We start from the raw sequence: 19,059 nt of genomic DNA on the forward strand, positions 1-19,059 counted from the left end.
ATACGGGCTACCGCATAGGCAAAACTTGAAACCATGGTGCAAGTTGAGGGAATCCAGATACAGCAGAGAATAGTTTATAATGCTAGCTCTATGAAAAATCTAGAGCATACTCACAGACCAAGAACTAATTGGCAGTTGCAATTGCTGGGGGAAGGGAGACTGGAAACTGGCTACTACTGGGTTTCGAGCTTGCTTTGCAGGTGATGTGATTCACTATTAGATGGTGGCCGAGGCGGTGGTGGGCAGGACTAAAGCTCTCAATAAACTTGCATACAGCCTTTTGGGAAAATTTTTCTGACTGCACCCACCAGTGAACTAGGGCCTCTCTGCTGCTATAGATTGGCTGGTCAAATTATTTTACTGTTTGAAAGGCAGAGTGCCAGAGAGACAGGCAGGGAGGAGGGAGACAGGGAGGTTGATCCAGTGAAACACACGAAAACCCCTTCAGCTGAAACCCCACAGTATCCACTGTGAACCAGACATGTCCTGTCCCCACAGCAAGTAGGAACAAAGTACAGCAGGTGGTATTGAACACACAGCAGGCCATCAGTACCTTTAGAGCACACCGCAAGTTGGGGGTGCACAGGATGTGTAGAAAATCACTCTCTAGGCATGACTGGTAGAAAGGGATACTTTGGTGACTTCAGTGGAAGAACATCTACCAGAGTTGACCAGGATTTCTTTCTCAAGAATTCTAGGTTTTGAATCCTCCCCCAGAGAATTATCAAAAGCGATGCATGAGAATCTACAAATTCGGTAAGACGATCAGGTTTCTCACAAGAAACTTTACAGGCCTGAAGCGTGTGAAAGCTTATCTTCACATAACTGAAGGAATAAACTTCCAACCAAAATGACATCTTATTATGGACAAGTTAAGGGACATCATCAGCATTAGACCTGCCTGACAGGGATGCTCTATTGCCCTCTCCTGGAAGCAAATCGACACTACATGGCAGCAACACAGAACAACCAAAAAGTGGCAAAGCGCCCCAGGGTAAGAGAAAAGGAAAAGACACATACAGGATCTTCACTACCGCCATGGAATAGAAATCACTTTTACAACTTGGAATGAAATATAAAGTAAAATCACAGAACTTGCAATGACTATACGGATCTCATGTGTATTTTGTAGCAAGTCATTTGGAACTACATTGCTTCTATGTGGATGAAGTGGAAGTCTAAACTAAATGTTTATAGGTGTGAATAGTTTATAGATTCCCATTGCAATGTGTCAGTAGATACCTATAGATGATACACAAAAGAAAATGAGAGATAAGAAGTCATTAGGAGGGGCTGGCACTGTAGTGTAGTAGGTTAAGCGCCCGCCTGCATCAATGGCATCGCATATGGGCACCAGTTTGAGGCCCGGCTGCTCCACTGCCTATCCAGCTCCCTGCTAATGGCCTGGGAAAGACGTACAGCCTGGAAAGACAGTAAGTGATGATTCAAATCCTTGGATTCCTGCCACACAGGTTCTTGATCCAAATGGAGTCTGAGGCACTTTATTTGACTTAAGTTTTAGGGGACTGAACCAGCAGATGGAAAATCTCTGTGTCCCTGCCTTTCAAACAAATACATAGGAATTCTTTGAAAACAGAAAGCACAATGGATGGCATGGTGACATCATAGGTAAAGACACCTCCTGCAGTGCTGGCATCCCGTATGGGTGCAGGTCTGAGTCCCGGCTGCTCCTCTCCTGATCCAGCTCTCTACTGGGCCCAGGGAAAGCAGTGGATGATGGCCCAAATGCTTGGGCTCTGGCACCTGGTTGGGAGACCCAGAGCAGGCTCCTGGCTGCTGGAATTGCATCGGCACAGCTCCAATCATTGCGGCCATCTAGGGACTGAATCAAGGGATGGAAGAACTCTATTATCTATCTATCTATCTATCTATCTATCTATCTATCTATCTATCTACCTACCTACGTACCTCCCTACCTATCTATCTCTGTCTGTCTTCTTCTGCCTCCCTGTAACACTGACTTGAAATTAAATAAATAAATCTTACAAATGAACCCAAATGACTCCTGGCCTCGTTCATGACTTTCTTAATTCCCCAGTCTTATCGCTTGAAGCAGGGAGGACTAGGGCTCTTCCTATTGCTTGGAGGACATGGAAAAGAAAGCAGCTCACCCAAAACTCTAGGGATTACAAGCTAAGTCTAATGCCAAGTCCCTCACTTGACTCCCTAGCGAGGAAAATGATTTCGCCCATGTCCTCTGAGATTCTTTCATAAAACACCAAGCAAACCAGACCTGGAAGGAGTCTATTTCCTCAGGCATCCTTAGTATTGCACTCTTCTAAAGAGGCTGGCAATTTGAATGAGCTCAGACCTATTTTCAAATGGATGCCACTCTCTGTGGTCACAATGAAGCTTCCTAGCCAGTATTTGATCCCCCAGCCCTAGTGATTTTCTGTGAGGTCTTTTGCTCTATCGATAAGGTGGCCTGTTTCTGGGGCCCTGCATGCTGAAGATGGGAGATCTGATGCCAATTTGGGGGCATGGCTTTCAGGTGAGCTCTCTCACCTTCTCCTGGAGTTCTTGGACATGGCTGCTATCATAGCCAGAGACACTGAACCCGTATTCGGGGAAGATGCGCTTTAAGCTGTGACCTCAACATCTCCCAAAGGGGCAGGATCCACGACTCAAGATGCAGTTTAGAGTCTGTTGGGTCCCTAACCTTGGCTTTTCATGGGTCTCCATACCTTGCTTGTTTCTTAGGGGTTTTCCCGAAGGAACATGCTAGAGTGTTTGGAAATGATACGAAAAGGAGGTTTGGGACCCAGCTGTCTGTCTGTCTGCAGGCGTAGGGCCCTGTCTACATTCAAGTCTCTTGAGGGAGCTGAGGAATGGCACTGTGTTTGTCTCCTTGTGTACAGTTAAGGGGATGATATTGTGGCAGCAGCCCAGAGGGGCCTTGGCATATCTTCTTAAGGGAAAGGCTCCACAGAATGGAACTTTGAAGATGTGACCTCACTTCCTTGGTGATAGAACTTACACTCTGATAGCAACAGTCCTTAGCGGCTCACTTGATGGGAGACGTTCAGGAGAAGACCATGTTCTCTCGTTGCTGCCAATCGTTGCCAGGCTCTGGCCTTTTCTGGCGCTTGAGACATTGGCTCCGCTCTCACACGGGGTGTCTGTGGCCTCTTACTGCAAGGCCACCCCAGGGAACAGAACAGCCCAGGAGGCAGCCACAGGTAGCGGAACAGTCCCGTCCTGGCAGGGGATCACCTGTGACCCCATCTGGGTCTTCTTTGCCCCTCCCTTCACCATGACAGTGGCAGAAGAAGAGGGGCTCTTGCTGCCCAGCAAAACGATTCACGTGTTGGAGCCTCCTGTGTCTTGCGTGTTCATACCCTATTTTGTGGACAGCTGGTTGGGCAAGTGGGTGTTGGGGGACCTCCTCTTGTCTTCTGGAGACCTCTCTGGCTGCACAAGGGTACAGAGGCCCTTACTTTCCCAACCTGAGTAACAGAATGCCTCATGGGGGGAATTATTCTCTGTGGGGACAGCCAAGCACGACACTGATGCCTCCGGTCTGGGCTGCCACACACTCTCTTTGCAGAGCTCCACACTCGAGTCCACAGACAGAACACATGAGGAAGCCACAGGCATCGTCAATGGACACGTGAGTCAGGCCAACAACGTGGCTAATGCCGGTGTGGAGGGAGCGAGGGGCCCAGGAGTACCCACATGTTGGGGCACGAGATGACCACGGTGTGCCTAGAACCACATCCTGAAGGGAGGAACGCCCCTGGCTTTTGGCCTCGTGATCTCCCACTCAGTGACTGACCCCCATCCCACTCTCAAAGAAATCTCAGCCCCTTGGCAACTGGGTGTTGGGAAACTCCCTGTTCACACAAGCATCGTGTGTGGCCATGGTGCTGAATGTTTGCCCACCTAGTCCAAGAATCCTGTGCAGTCCTTAGTCAGCTCCACTGCCTTCCAGGTCTTCTCCAAGCTTTAGGACTCAGTGATCCTACCAGGAAGGTTTTCCCACACAAAAGGGCAGAGGGTTCAACCAAAAGGCTGAAGATACCACACAGGACTGGAGCCTGGCCCCCACCTGTTCTATTCCACGGGACGACATTGCCCCTGTGGCCACACTTGCATGGCTGCTGGGAAGCACTGGGATTCAGCTGCATTGCCACGGCAGCGGTGCTGCAGGACACAGACTCACTGTCTCTCACGGAGCACAATCAGCTAGGCTGCTCAAAGCACAGGAGCCCAGGTTGGGCAGCTCTCCCAACAGGAGTCGCTTGTTCCCATTTCTGGTGGCTGCATGTCAGGGCATGGCCAAGGTGATTTCTCAGGAGGGCTCATTGCCATCTCCATCCCCAGTTTCATTTCCTATGCTCCCCTGGGCTTCTCTGTGCCCCTGTCGCATCTGCCAATGAGCACAGCAAGGTAATGGGATGGGGCCCACGCCATTTCTGGGGGTAAGGTCAATCACCTCCTTGCGGACTACTGGCCCAACTGCAGCAGTCACACTCAAGTGCTCTGGTGTCAGAACAACCCCACGTGTGTGTTGGGGATGGGGGCCACAATTCGGCTCTTAAAAGGCAGTGATGCCCTGCTGAGGACAAACTCCAAGGACCAGGCTGGCTGGGGACTGGCTCTACACATGTGTCGTTGTAATGCCTCAAGTCAGGTCACTTGGCAGAACGCCTGTGGTCATTACGCCACAGGCAGACACCTCTGACTATGGCTCTTTTCAGGATCTAGCCTCCCCTGGGGCTTCATATCCTACTCCGCCCACTTGTTTCCATTCTGCAGTCTGGTGGCAAAGCAAATCACACAGTTGCCCTCATTTCTAGCTCCCCCAAGGGGCACGGAATCATCTTTCACTGCTGGCCCCCTCGCAGGACTTTCTCATCCCTCAGTCCCTGTTCAGCCTCTTGGCCCCAACTGGGGTTTTCTCCCAACCCGGGTGTCTGCTCCCCTGTGCTCCCTGGAACTGCCACTGACTCACGTCCTTTCTGGTCCTCCCTAGTATGGAAATGGGTCCATGCTCTACTTGGCAGAGGTCTGTGCCATGCGGACCCTACAGCCAGACACTAAAGAGATGCTGCTGGATGCCCTGGTCCCGGGCCCCCTGGGAAAAAGGATCTGCTACTTCAACACCTTCCTGTGTACATACAGTGACTTCTCCACCATTCCGTATTACTTAGACCAGATATTCGGCAGGTGGGTAGCTGCCTTTCAGCACTGCGGTGATGCAGAGATGAATCTTACATGTTTTAGATGACCGAAGCGACTTAAGACATGGCGGGCATGGAACGGGTGCCTTTCTCTGTGGACAGGGCTACTGGCACACTGCGTCACACCTCTTGATTTCCTTTCTCTGCACCCTCACGAACCAATGTCTCTACTCAGGTGGGAACCGGCCATGTGCCTCTATGGTTGGAAAACCTCCCAGATGGCGATCCTGCTTTCCCCTTTTTCAAGAATCAGAAATGTTTTCTTTCACAGGCAGAGTTAGACTGAGAGAAAGAGAGAATGCGTCCTTCTATCTGCTGGGTCACTCCCCAAATGGCTGCAAAAAGCAGGGCTCTGGGAAGCCGGGCTGAGGAGCCTGAAGCTATATCTGGCCCCCTCAGGGGTGCCAGGGGTCCAACTACTTAGGCCATCATCCGGCACTTCCCCAGGCTCATTAGCAGGGAGCTGGACACCAAGGACAACAGCCAAGACTTGAACTGGCCAACCCTGATATGGCTTGCCAGCATCACACGTGGGCAGGGGCATTGGAAGCTGCTATGCCTTCGTACCGGCCACATTTCCTACTTGTTCCAGCTGCTCCTGTCCTCGATATATGCACAGAACAGCTGCCCTCAGGGTTGGTAGCAGTTGCCCAGACCCCTCATCGACCTGGCAGGTCTGCAACGAATCATTCACTCTACACATATATGGGAAGCCCTTCCCTTGTGCACTTTTCCAGACACTTGCCACAAATCCAGTGAACAAAGCATTCAAGGGCCTCACAGTTGTGGGGAATCCGACCCTCACAGCCGAGATCCTATACAAGTCCTGTCCTGCAGCGGCAGAGCTGAGGCTTGCCGACCTCCTCTGGGAGTAGCTGCAACGTCCCCTACTCTGATCACAAGGAGAACCCCATGTCCCACTAAGATGCGGGGAGATTGGGGTGCAGATGCGGCCTTCTGTCACTCGAAAGAGTGGCAGGAAAATGAGGGCTGAGGCAAGGCAGAGGCAGACAGTAGGTGCAACTCCAACTTCTGGCCCCACCACATGCAAAGGAAGTGCTGAAGAGAAGTGCTATGGATAGGAGCAGACACATTCTGCAGAGGAGCGGGCATGTTGGGGCTCACAGACAACACCCACATAGCCATGCCCAGGGCAGTTGCTTCCAGCTTTGCCTACCCTCCCTGACCACCCAACCCAACCCACCATCCCAGGAGCAACCTACTCCCAAGTCTGCTCAGAGCCAGAGCCTAGGGGCCTCCACCTGAGAAAACCATGGGAATGAATGGGAAGGCACTGAAAGGAACATGAGCAGGAAGCCATCCAAAGGAAAGCTACTGCCGGCAATGCCAGAATCCCTTGTGGGTGTTGGTTGGTGTCCCTGTTGTTGCAGTCCAGATTCAGGACCCTGCTCGGGGTCTGGGAAAACCAGGGGAACATGGTCCAAGCATTTGGACCTCTGCCACCCATGTGGGAGACCTGGATGGAGCTCCTCACTCCCCGCATGAGCCTGGCCCAGTGCTGTCCACTGCCCATCCGGGGAGTCAAGCAGTGGATGCAAGACCTCTGCCCCGGTGTGTGTCTCTCCCTCTCTCTCTCTAACTCTTGGGATTCACAGTCAAGAAATCACCTTGGAAAACAGCAAAGCATGGCATTGTCTTTAAGAAGCTAGAGTTCACCGGCAGGCTCCGTGCCCCACCCCACACAGGGAGTCCTGGAAGGGCAGCAAGCAGGGTAAGGTCAAGTCTGACTCTGCTGCCCACTCTCCTTCCCCAGGAACATGGCTTCCTGTTTGCAAAGCTGCAAAGCCAAGTACAAGGCCGAACTCTGCGATCGCACGGATCTCCCGCTTCTAAAGATGAAGGTCGGATCCAAGCAGGTCCGCTTGCCCAGAGGAGACCTGCAGACCCATGCGTGCTTTCTGCGTGTCAGGATGGCCTACCCAAATCCCACACAGGCAGAAGCAGTCGGTAAGATGCACTGCACTCCGCGAGATTCTCTCGGTGGGCTTTGGGGCTGGAGCCCCTTTAGAGGCAATGGGATCGCTCCTGGCTTTGGAGAGGCCATTGGAAAGTGCTTGATGTTGCTGACCCTTTCTCTTCTCCCAGCTCCTGCTCTATTTGCCAGGCTGCAGTCATGCCAAACACTGGCTTTAGAGCCAGATCCCCCACTGCTCACAGAGCTAGAACCTCTTCTGGAGACAGGATCCATTTCAAAACTGAGGCTGCCACCATGCGCAGAATCAGCACCAAAGACAACTACCAAAGTCTCCTGCGCATGTCCGGGACCTGCAAACAACCAGCCTCGCAAGATGGCTAGCATCACCACATTCCCCGCCAAGCTGCTGGCGGAACAGTTCACACTGATGGACGCGGTGAGCAGCGGGCTTGTCTCGGCAGGGCCAGGCCCGAACACCCCTTTGGCACCAGCCTCCCCACAGCTGCCCCGACCAGAATCCAGTGGCCTGGCTGCAGTTCAGGCTTCAGGTCCCACCACCTATGTGACTGGACCAATGTCTTCACTCCCAAGGCTGCCTTTCTCCCATGGCTGGCAGAGAGGGCACCCAAACCACACCAGCTGCACAGTGACTCTCCAGATCAACTGACATGGGCCTGGCAGAAAGTAGGGCTGGATCTGACCCACAGGGTACTGGACGGGCCTAGGTGGAGGGCATCCAGGTCCACCCACTGCCTTCCCATCTGCCTGTGATGCCACAGCTGTCCTGGGTCCTAGCACACATATCCATATCAAACAGCAAGCACCTTGTTGGAGTTGCCACAGGGAGCAGCACTGGCACAGGGACAAGGACTCCAGGGCAGATGCCGTGAGAGCAGAAGGATGAGATACTGGGTGAGATGCCAGGGAGCACACACCTCTGTCTCTTTCCTCAAGGCTTGGGAGGTTGGGATCTGGGCTGGCAGGAGCGAGGAGACCTCAGTGGCAGAACACATAGCCCAGCTGCTCCCACGTTGGGGAGCTGCATGCCAAACTACCTGAGCTGCAGCTTCGAGCACTGTCACTTGCTGGGGTGGCTGGGCTTCACTGCATTCGAGCTAGGCTGGCTGTGCCCATGGGATACCCTCTTGCCCCCAGGAGCTCTTCCAGAATGTGGTCCCCTATCAGTGCCACAGCTCCATCCAGATCCAGCAGAACAAGGAGGTCAATGCGCAGCTGCCCCCTACTGTTCTTGCTGTCATCATCCACTACCACCACGTGGCCCATTGTGTTACTACCACGTGCTTGGGGGACCCCAGCATGAAGGCAGAGGACAGGGCCCGCGTGGTGGAACACTGGATCAAGGTGGCCAAGGTAAGCTGAGGCTGTCCCAGGGGCTCCCTCTCTGCACGGCAGGGACGTGCCACTTTGCTTCCTCAGCTCTCAGGTGTACAGTCTGTGGTCACAGATCCTGCCCAATCCCTGGGCTCTTGGGATCCACGAGGTGGCCTGATCTCACTCACTTGTCCCAGAACTACATGCTCACTTCCCGCCTAGGCCCCTGACATGGGTTGAAACCAATCTAGCCCATGTGAGTGTGGCTCAAGGGGGTCCCATCACTGACCTGCTCTGGCTCCCTGGCCAACTCTCTGATGCATGAGGGGGATGTCAGCACAGCTGGCTGAGCCTGGCTCAGGTGGGGCTCCAAGCCACCTACCTGCCATTCATCCGCTCCCTGCCCTAGGAGTGCCTGGCTCTCCGGAACTACTGCTCGGTCCACACCATCCTCTGCGCTCTGCAGAGCCACCCGGTACGCCAGCTGAAAACAACGTGGGGAGAAGTCTCCAGGTGGGTGTGCATCCCTCAAAGCACCTGGTGGACCCGGGACTACCCTCGGGCCTAAGCACTAATCCTCCAAGACTCACAGAGGCTGGTATCCTGGGACACAGGGAGAGGCGTGGACTGCCAGGGGCAGGGGTGCGGAGCACCATCTTTCAGCGGCCCTGGGACATGAGGACTGGGTTTCTGCCTCAGGATGACATTTCCATTAGTCAGGCACATGTGGCTTCCAAACTACATACTTGCGCCTGTGCACCATGCAGCACTGGACCTGCCTGGGCACTCCAACTCTGTAAACACTCACACACACACACACACACACACACATACACACACACAATCGAAACAGAAGATACTACCAGGCAGGGTGGATCCTCTGATCTTTGTTCTTAAACCAAAGGGGTTTGATCCACCACCTCACCATTCCATCCAAATATCTCCTGGTTTTCCCCTCACAACAGAAAAAGTGCCAGGAAATTTCAGCGTCTTTGCACACAGGACAAAAAAGTCAACAGAGATGTGCCCATGAAGGTAAAGTGGGGGCTCAGGGACTGGGGTGAGGGCTTGGCAGGAGGGGAAGGGGTGTGGCTGTAAGGGCATCAGGGCAGAGGGGAGCTTTTGGTGTCACTGAAAGTGTGCTTGAAAAGAAAACCTGGGGTGTGCCTGCTAGGACAACAGGCCAAGAGAGGGCTGTGTTCACAGGTCGTGGCATGCAGTCGGGCTCAGAGGGCAATGGGAATGGGCTGCAGCAAGAGCAGCTTGGCTCTCAGAGGGGGCTGTGAGCACCCACAGGTCTCTGGCTCCCATGCTGTTCCTGCTTCCCCCAGGCTGTGAGGTGGATGCGGCAGCAAGGGCTTCCTTCCATCTGTGCTGGGGCCCTAGAGGTCCTTTGGAAACCAGGCCTGCTACAGGGTTCTCTGTTGCAGCCTTCCATGGGGAGGGCTGCCAAGCCTGCCCCACACATTGCACAGCTTGGGAATGCCAGGGGCTGAGCAGTCCAGTGGGATGCCAAGCATTGGGTCTTACTGGCTGCCCTGGGAGTAGAACTTCTGTCTTCTCGAGGAGAGAAGCAAGCACCATGAGCCTGTCTCTCAGTCTGCACAGGGAGCCTCATGTGCATCCAGGGAGGCAGGGTATGGGGTGCTGGGCCTGGCTTCCTCTCAGGGACACGCTGAGGCACAGGTCAGTCAAAGGATACTTAGGGCAAGGGGGACCTGAGGTGGGAGGGGAGGCCAGCACCCTCTCCAGCTGAGGAGCAGGCACAGGGAGGCGTGGTCAATCCCCCAAAGCCACCTTCCCAGTGGGAGCTGCATGAATCCATACAGAGCACGTTGTGGGAGGAGGGGAGTGCAGGGTGGGCATTATACCAATGGAAGTGAGCCAGACATGCAGGGCTCAAGGTGGTTTGCACAAATGTGGGCCGGTCAGGAAAGGACTATCTCCCTGAACGTGACCCTGACCCTGGCAGATGGCGATCTGCAGGTTGCCCGCCGGGGAGCAGAACCCCCAGAGAACACAGATGTGGCAGCGGCTGCAGAAGAAGGCAAGTGTGCCTGGGGAGGGGGGGGCAGGGGCTCCTGTCTCCCACTGGGGGCCCATGTCAAGGGAGCAGGGCCTTCTGCCTCCCTTGTTTGCCCACGCCCATCACCACAGTAGCTGAGAGACCCCAGTTGAGAGACCAGAGCTGAGGGCCTGAGCTGAAGGGCTCCCAGCAGACTTGGGCCTGAGCTGGGGCTGGCACCCCACAAGCTGACTTGTTATCATGCCATCAGGGCTCCCAGGGTTGTCCGATTCTAGAGGCAGTTGGCTGGATGCAGGGAGAATTGGGAAAGGCACTTTAGGGGCGGGGAGCTTCCCAATGGGGAATGTGGCCAGGGCTCCAGCAGCTGGGGTGGAGTGCATCTCAGGGGCCGGGCCTTGGTGGCACCTGAGAACAGCTGCTCACCACCACCACCACCTCATGGCACAGGGAGCCGTCCCCTTCCTTGGCACTTTCATCATGTATCTGGATAGGCTGGACATCGCCATGAAGGACTTCGTAGATGTGAGTGAACTTGCCATGGGTGGGGCAGGCTCCAGGACCTTGAGGCTTGGGGGGAGGGTCCTGGGCTGAGCTCTCAGCCCCCAGCTCCTTGCTGCCCATGTCTCCGGAGGCCTCACAAGCTGTCCCAGGGAGGAGGGCTCACCTGCATATCCCCTCTGAGTGCGGGAGCCTGCAACCAGGTGCCCACCCCTGTCCCCCAACGGTTGAAGCTGGATAGCCAGAGTCCCTGACTGCAAAGCTGCACAAGGTCTTGGCTGAGCCTGCTCAGCCTCTGAGTTGGGTGGCACCCAAGGGAAGGAGAGAAATTGGGCCCCTGTGAGGTCAGGCAGCACCCACATGCCTCAGTGCACCCATCCATTCCCAGGCCTCACTTTCCCTGCCTGCCATCAGACATGGTGGGGACAGCAGTTCCCTGAGCCTCAGCCACCATGTCCCCTTCTGCAGAGCTAACAGCCTGTCCCAGGGACACCTTCTTTTCCTTCCTCTTACCCAGAGGGGAGGGCCAGGGGCTAGTCACAGGCCAGGGGCTGTTCTGATGGACTCTGCCTTCCAGGGAAAAAACAACATGCTGAAAATGACAAAGGTGAGCAGCTCTGCCCTATCTTCCAGGCACAGAGGGGATGGAGGGGTCAGAGATGCCCTGGGCAGAAAGCCCAGGCTCCAGCCCATGCGTGTCTGTCTGCTCTCTCCACTGGGATGGATACACACAGAAGGAGGAGAGCATCCCTAGGGAGGCTGTGGCTAAGGGACTGGAATCCAGGAGAACTTCCTTCCTGGGCGAGGGGCTGTGTGTATGCTACTCAGAAGACAGCTTGGAGCCTGGAAGGGATGGCCAGGGAAGGCTTCTCTAGCTAAAAGACCCAGAGGCCAGCCCCCTGCCCCTGCCACAGTGTGCCCCTCCACCAGTCCCAGTGCAGGCCTGTCAGCATCCTCTCTGCCCCTCTTGCCCCAGGAGATAAAAGTTCTCCAAGAAATGCAGCGGCTCCAGGTGGCAGCCAGTCAATATACTTTGCTGCGCGACGCAGAGTTTGCACTGTGGTTCCAATCCATGGAGAGGCTCAGTGACACTAAGAGGTGAGTGCTGGGCAGGGATTGCGGGATGTCCAGGGTGGCAGATGGGGAAGGTTCTCCTGTTGTGCACTGAGGAGAGGGCTACCCATGGCTCCTTGGTCAGCAGAGGGCCTTACCCATGGGCAGTGCGGGGCTCCAGGACTGCGGCTGCAGGGCGGGCCCTGGAGGGAGCCTGAGATGAGCAAGAGTGCACTCATGGCTGCTTCTGTGTCCTGCAGCTACAACCTGTCCTGCCTACTCCAGCCCCTCTGCTAGAATGTCCACCTCATCCTCAAGGCCAAGAACATCAGGCCTTGGAGAACATCAGCATGACTGAGTCCCCCATGCAGGCAGAGAGTGGGGGCTGCAGAGTTCATCTGTGGGCTCGGGGACTGCACCGTGACACTCGCTCCGTTCCCCGCCGACCAAGCAACAACCCAGTGCCTGGGAGACTGGCCTCCCTCTCTCAGATGGGTGGTCACATCATCACCAATTTCACGGATTCCTCCTAGATTTTCCTATGTATATAGTTCACCATGATTAGTACCAGTTGGTTAGGCCTTTCATTAAAGTAGTATACATGGTAGACCATGAGTGTCCTTCTTCCTCTTTATCCCTTCCCTGCCCTGCTAATTAGAGACCATTCTCTAGATCCACAGACAAAGACATTCATGCAGATTTGAGAGGGGTGTGTCCCCTTGTACAATGCAAGGATGCCACACCATGAGTGCTCTTTCAGTTCTGAGGCTCCTACATGGAGCCCCATGCTGTCTCCTGGAGAGAGTCCCTCAGGGTCTGTTCTGAAGCGCAATTCATACATCCATCGGTATCTGGCGAGAACAATGCTCTCACTGCTTCTACACTTGCTCCCACGAGCTTTGGGAGTTTGCTGCTTAGGGCCCTTTAGGCTCAGATGGTGGTCCCCTCTATACAGTGTTTTCCAAATGATGTGTGTCACCAGTGACCAGCAAAATGTCCCAAGAACACAACTCAGCCCTAGTCACTAGAGAGAATTCCCTGTGAGATTCAGTGGGAAATGCACATAATAAAAGTGCACAATCTTGGGAAGCCAACACTGACAAAAATTTCATCGATGTATACATATATATACACAGAGATTTGTATGTATTCAGGTGAAGTATCCACCTGCAGCAAAGGCATCCCACATGGGTGCCCATTTGAGTCCCAGCTGCTCTGCTTCCTACCCAGCTCCCTGCTAATGGCCAGGGAGAGACATACAGCCTGGGAGACAGGAAGTGATATTTCAAACACCTGGGTCCCTGCCCCGCAGGTTGGAGACACATGCTGCGTTGGAGACACTGTACTTGACTCAAGTATTTGGGGACCGAACCAGCAGCTGGAACATCTCTGTGTCTCTGCCTTCCAACCAATGAGTCAGAATTCTTTCAAACATGAAAGCACAGGGGCTGCCACTGTGGCATAGCAGGGAAAGGTGATGCCTACAGTGCCGACATCCCATGGGGCCGCCTGTTCGAGGCCCGGCTGCTCCTCTTCTGATCCAGTACTCTGCTATGGCCTGGGAAAGCAGTAGGGTTTGGCACAAATGGTTTGGCTCCTGCACACTTGTAGGCTTTCGATCAGCTCACTCCCAGCCATTGCAGCCATTTGCAGAGGGAACCTGCAGATTGGAGGTCGCTCTCTCACTCTCCCAGCCTCCCTGTAACTCTGCCTTTAATAAATATATCTTGAAAACAATTAAAATACAAATAATGTACTAAAGGAGTAACTTGAGCTAAGAAAACCAAAGATCGGTCTAGTGGTCATGGTAAAACACTACCACAGAAACCACAGGTGCTCTAAATATATGCCATGATCATGGGAAAGATATCTCATGTTCCTATTTAGACAAATGAACAGACATTGGACAATGTATGCCGAAACTGCGAAAATGTACAGTTTATACTGATATGGATTTGCCTTCTGGAAGCCTGGGATTCTAGGACAGGGTAGGAAGAGAGAACACCGAGTAGGAGCCCCAGTCAAAACCTGCCCATTGAATAGCTAGAGCTCTCCAAGAAGAGCACAACTTCCATAGCTTGTCCATGTTAGGTGAATCTACTGGGAGACGAGCATGGGGAATTGATGACACAGCTTCCTCTCCTTTCCCTATAGCCCTGAGATGCCTCTACACCACATCTCCAGTGTCCTACAGATGAGCAAACCTGGGGGTGGTCCTGGCGACACCTAGAACCCCACAGATCCAAAACACTTGACAAACGCTAAGCAGAAAAACATACCAAAGCACGTCCCAATTAACTGCTGAAAACCACTAGCAACACCAAAACCTTCAAAGATCAAAAATGAGAAGCTTCAGCCTGACTCACAAAATCCTTGAGCTGAAAGACAATGCATCAGTGCCTTCAGAACTTGGGAAAAACCATTTCCAACCTAAAAGTACATACATGTTTTCAATCCTACATTACAGAACAGTAAGATCAAAGCATAGTTAGAGATGCCAAGCATCAAAAACGCTTCTGTATGCCATTGCTCAGAACCTGCCAGAAGATGTGCTCCAGAAAAGCAAGCGTGGAGGGGCCTGCACCCTAGCTCCCTTGGTTATTCCTCTGCCTGCGGTGCCGGCTTCCCATATGTATGCTGGGTTCTAGTCCCGGTTGCCCTCTTCCAGTCCAGCTCTCTGCTGTGGCCCGGGAGGGCAGTGAAGAATGGCCCAAGTGCTTGGGCCCTGCACCCGCATGGGAAACCTGGAAGAAGCACCTGGCTCCTGGCTTCAGATCAGCACAGCGCAGGCCATGGGGGCCATTTGGGGAGTGAACCAACAGAAGGAAGACCTTTCTCTCTGTCTCTGTCTCTCTCACTATCGATAACTCTACCTGTCAACTAAATAAATATAAATAAATACATAAAATTTTTTACAAAATCAAGCATGGAAAAAAAAACTCTGAGGAAAACATGAAATGCAAGATCAAGGAGCACCATCAGCAAAGAAGTGAACACATTCCTAGAATGATGGGGAACAGAAACCCCAGGGTGACAACATCCACAAAGAGAAAAGCATCTTGAATCCACATTGGAGCAACTAGGAGGTGGTAGGGAAACATTCACCAAGAAAATGAAACTGAGAGAAAGTCTGTTAAGTATAGAAATGTTTATGAGACTGTAAGACAATGAAGAAATATGAGGATTCTATGAATGTTCAGCAAAACGACCTAAGAAAGGGTCAATATGGGGAGCAGGTGTTTCACGCATTGGTCAAGATGCCACTTGGGGATGCATACACCCCAGGGCAGAGGGCATGGGTTTGAGTCCTGGCTCCAATTCAGATTCCACCTTCTTGCTCATGTGCACCCAGAGAGGTGGTCAGAGAAGCCTCAAGTACCTGGAGCCCTGGCACACAAGTGCTAGACCCAAATGCAGTTTCAGGCTCCTGGATTCAGCCTGACCCAGCCCTTGGCTGCTGCGAGCATTCAGGGAATGAACCCAGTAGATGGGCAATCTCTGGGCCCCACTGCCTTTCACACCAATACGTTTTTTTAAAAAATCCAAGTAACACAACTCATTGTTCAAGAGCATCATGATAATTAGCACTGGTCTTGATGATCAAGATTCCTTATTGAATTACAATGATGTAAATGCTGCATACTCAACTAAGCAAACCCTGACATATCTGTGCTAGGGCCCTGGAGGGACAACCAAAGTTCATTGCCTAGTTGGCAGTGGAGAGTCAGGGGGGAGAGAGCTCCATATTTCCCCATGTTGAGAAGCACAGCACCAGCATGTGAGTTAAGGAGCAAGGTGTGGAGCTCAAAAGAAAGCTCTGAGAGTGAAAAGGATGATCCCTGAGAAGGAACGGTGGGAGAAACACCAAAAGGCCTTGATGAACATATGTTATAAAAGAATAGGAGTTTCTGAAACGATCCATTCTTACCTTAGCAAACTCAGAGAGCCTGTCATCACTCGTCAAAGACTGCCGACTTGCACAAGAAGCACAGTCTGAGGGACCCACGGCACCCTTGCCATCTTCAAGTTCGTTACATTCACCAGCACCTTCCCTGTCCCTGTCGAGCTCCCAGTCAGGGAAATGCAATTCACCTAAAAAGGCACAAGTTGCAACTTACTTCATTTCAAATCATTAAATGGTTTACAACTATTTGTATTCTCAGTAGTTAGTATAGCCCTGTTCCTGAATAAAGGTTAAAACTACATTCAGACAGTGAAAAAGTTATCCCTGGCCTCTTTTCTAGTCACTTGGTTTCTCGCATCTCGTAACCCCACCCAATCAAAGTTAACCACATTTGTTAGCTCTTGGATACCCTTGCCGAGTCTCCATTGCCTGTGCAAGTAACTAGCTAACTGTGCAAGTTGTATTTACCTCCTTTCGTACAAACCATGATCTTTTTCACTTCACATCATTAAGGTGATTGTCCTTACCACTAAACAGGGAATGCCCTCAGTCCCAAATGTCCTTGTAAAAGGAGGATATTTTCAGCTCAGAAGACCCAGCAGATATCAAAGGAAATAACTCAGCCAAGTGCAAAAGCAAAAAGAATATTGGCCATCTTCTAGAGAGGCTGTCTGTACAAACCTAACTTGTTCATATTAAGCGTAAGTCGCTAATAGGAACGGTGAGGATGAAAAGTTACCAGCTTACTTTGAGTGCATTAAGATGTCTAAATAGTCTAGTTAAGCTATCTCTTTTAAGATTTGTAAAAGTATATGATTTCTACAATTCTTGTCTGTGTCTATCAACTGGGGTATGTCCTTCAGGGGATGCCTCACCTCAGAAGACCTCTTTGGGAGTGTCCACGGGGACTGATGCTGTCACTGTAATGTACTGGGGAGACGTTGGAGAAACTCTAAAACTTTCTGCAACACACAGGAACGTCCACCTCCTCACGACAGAGGTATCTGGACCCAAGCGATAACAGTGCCAAGACTGAGAAACCCTATTTTCAACTGTCTAAACCATGAGGCAACACAAACTACTCACAGCAAACAAAACTGGTGAAAGTTACACTCCCATCACACATGCACTGTTCTAGTCTTGTCCCAATAACCACAAGTTAGCCAGGCAGTAGTGCGGGTGTAGCATTTGGTAGGAGTTCAGAGAACTGGCTTTGAACTCAAGGGGATCTAACAATGAACCCCAACAGAGTTTACACATCCAAACTCAAGTTGTTACCAATAATACCAGTCCTAGCTCTTAGTCGTTACTGTAAGAAACATTACATCAGAAAGCATTTCAAAAGGCTTGGCACATAGGCTAAGCCTCACAAAAACATCAAAACCTATAATAACTTTGAGAATGAATTCTTCGCCCAATAATGAATCCAATATGGATCAAAACCTGATTTTCTGACAACATTAGAAACTTACCATCACTGGCCCCATCTTCTAGACCCAAAATATCCCCGTTCCAAAGCCTCTACATTCTAGAACCGTGTCCATTATCCCTATGTGATTCAGAGTGTGTCTTCACTTCATTTGACACATCGCTTCCATTGGAACTCCAAGTTATGTCAGTCAACACACTGTTACTCTTCGAAGTGAGAGTTTCTGACAATGAAAAAAGAAAACACATCAGTATGTCAGCCACTGTGGTCATTTATCTAAAGGAAATTGTAAGCATGCTACTTGCCACAATCACAAAGATACAAAACTCTGACAATACTGAAAGCAATGTCTTATGTCCAATCCTCTTGCCTCAAGTTTGAAGAGCAACCTAAGATTCTTTGAGTTAAGGCTAAGTTACAACAAGAAAAAAAAGGAGAACTGGCTGAGATAGATTATCAATTGATAGTAGAAATGAAAGATCTCCGTGAGTGAGATCCCAGGGGAAAGAAGGAGCCATCCAAGAAGGAGGTACCTTCTTTCTCTGAATGCTGGAGAGAAATTCCGCTTGAAGGATGGCCTTATCTAAACAAGGGCAGAGTTTGTGAACTCCAGAGGCATCCATACCCTTAGCAGCTCGTCACAAGAGCCTCGGCTGATCACTGACATCATAAATAAGAGTGTCAATTGTTAAATCAACAACAGAAGTCACTGTACACTTGCTCCTCCTGTAGGACCTCTGTCCTTAACGTGGTGTACTATGAGAATTCACGGTAAAACTAGCCTTCAAACATTACTTTCCACTTTGCATGTCAGTGTGGGTGCAAGCTGTGAAAATCTTTACTGAGTATAGAGTTGGTCTCTATATAAAGATAATTAAAAATGAATCTTCATGAAGAATGGGATGCGAGAGGGAGTAGGGGGTGGGGTGGTTTGGGGGTGGGAGGGCAGGTAGGTGGGAAGAACAGCTACAATCTGAAAGCTGTACTTATGTAATTTATCTAGTAAATAAAAGCTTTCTATAAAAATAGATACTAGATATTAATAAATAGAGCACAGATATAATTACAATAATAATAACAATAATAATAATAGAAAGAATCAAAACAGACTGAATGCTCCAACATGGGAAGTATTGCATATAGCAGCCTCCCAGAATGACAATGACCTCAAATAACACCCTGGCTCAGAATCAACCCTGAAGACATTCTGATGTGGCTAAAACACCTATGAGAGCATGTCAGGCATGGGAAGACAAAACACTGTGGCACACAGGGTTCCCCATGAAGCATTTCTGTGGGTAGACCCCAAGAGAAAGAAGTGGTCATCCACAAAGGATACACTTTATTCAGAAGGCACAAAAGAACTTCCTCTTCCCCGTGGCCCTGTCTAAATATGGAAGGAGTCAGTGGATTCCACAGGCTTCCACAGCTGAGGCAGCTCAGGTCAAGATCCTCAGGTGTTCGCTGATGTGCTAATTCTGAAATTCTCAACAGGGGTCACTGTGCACTGACTTCCCATGCAGGACCTCTCTGCTCAAAGAGTTGAGGTATGTGAGTTAACAGTACCACTTGGTTACAAAGATCTACCACACTTTCATGTGAATGACACCATCTATGGATTATAAGCTAGAAGAATGTCTCATGCTCGCAAAAGTCACACCACCCTTGGGTTCTTCT

The 19,059-nt window shown here is 51.3% G+C and overlaps 1 protein-coding gene and 1 long non-coding RNA gene across 7 annotated transcripts in view; one reads left to right on the top strand and one right to left on the bottom strand.

The window, feature by feature from the left end:
• Positions 1 to 19,059, bottom strand: part of LOC138850069 (uncharacterized) — a 120,898-nt gene that overhangs the window by 57,753 nt on the left and 44,086 nt on the right. For 3 of the 5 annotated variants that reach the window (XR_011389464.1, XR_011389463.1, XR_011389462.1), the window contains exons 5-6: positions 17,426 to 17,605; positions 15,978 to 16,141 (exon numbers count right to left, since the gene is read on the bottom strand). This is a non-coding gene — a long non-coding RNA (uncharacterized lncRNA). Of the gene's footprint in view, positions 16,142 to 17,425; positions 17,606 to 19,059 lie in introns of all 5 variants that reach the window. The other 2 variants (XR_011389461.1, XR_011389465.1) reach the window with 1 other exon arrangement.
• Positions 5,012 to 9,040, top strand: LOC138850067 (ral guanine nucleotide dissociation stimulator-like). 2 transcript variants are annotated; one of them, XM_070075821.1, is made up of 5 exons: positions 5,012 to 5,190; positions 6,979 to 7,172; positions 7,311 to 7,576; positions 8,296 to 8,511; positions 8,882 to 9,040. In XM_070075821.1, the coding sequence occupies exons 1-5, from the start codon at positions 5,012 to 5,014 to the stop codon at positions 9,038 to 9,040; spliced, it is 1,014 nt and encodes a 337-aa protein (XP_069931922.1). The 2 variants fall into 2 exon arrangements, with proteins under 2 accessions (XP_069931922.1, XP_069931921.1); XM_070075820.1 differs by having other exon boundaries at positions 6,979 to 7,576.

The sequence above is a fragment of the Oryctolagus cuniculus genome, chromosome 6 (genome assembly GCF_964237555.1).
Source record: "Oryctolagus cuniculus chromosome 6, mOryCun1.1, whole genome shotgun sequence".
Classification (NCBI taxonomy): Eukaryota; Metazoa; Chordata; class Mammalia; order Lagomorpha; family Leporidae; genus Oryctolagus; species Oryctolagus cuniculus.

Excerpts from the sequence above, each read along its gene's own strand:
- LOC138850067 (XM_070075820.1), top strand. The coding sequence starts at position 5,012 with ATGCTCTACTTGGCAGAGGTCTGTGCCATGCGGACCCTACAGCCAGAC. Across the intron at positions 7,577-8,295 it reads AGTTCACACTGATGGACGCG|GAGCTCTTCCAGAATGTGGT; the intron begins GTGAGCAGCGGG and ends TCTTGCCCCCAG. Across the intron at positions 8,512-8,881 it reads ACTGGATCAAGGTGGCCAAG|GAGTGCCTGGCTCTCCGGAA; the intron begins GTAAGCTGAGGC and ends TCCCTGCCCTAG.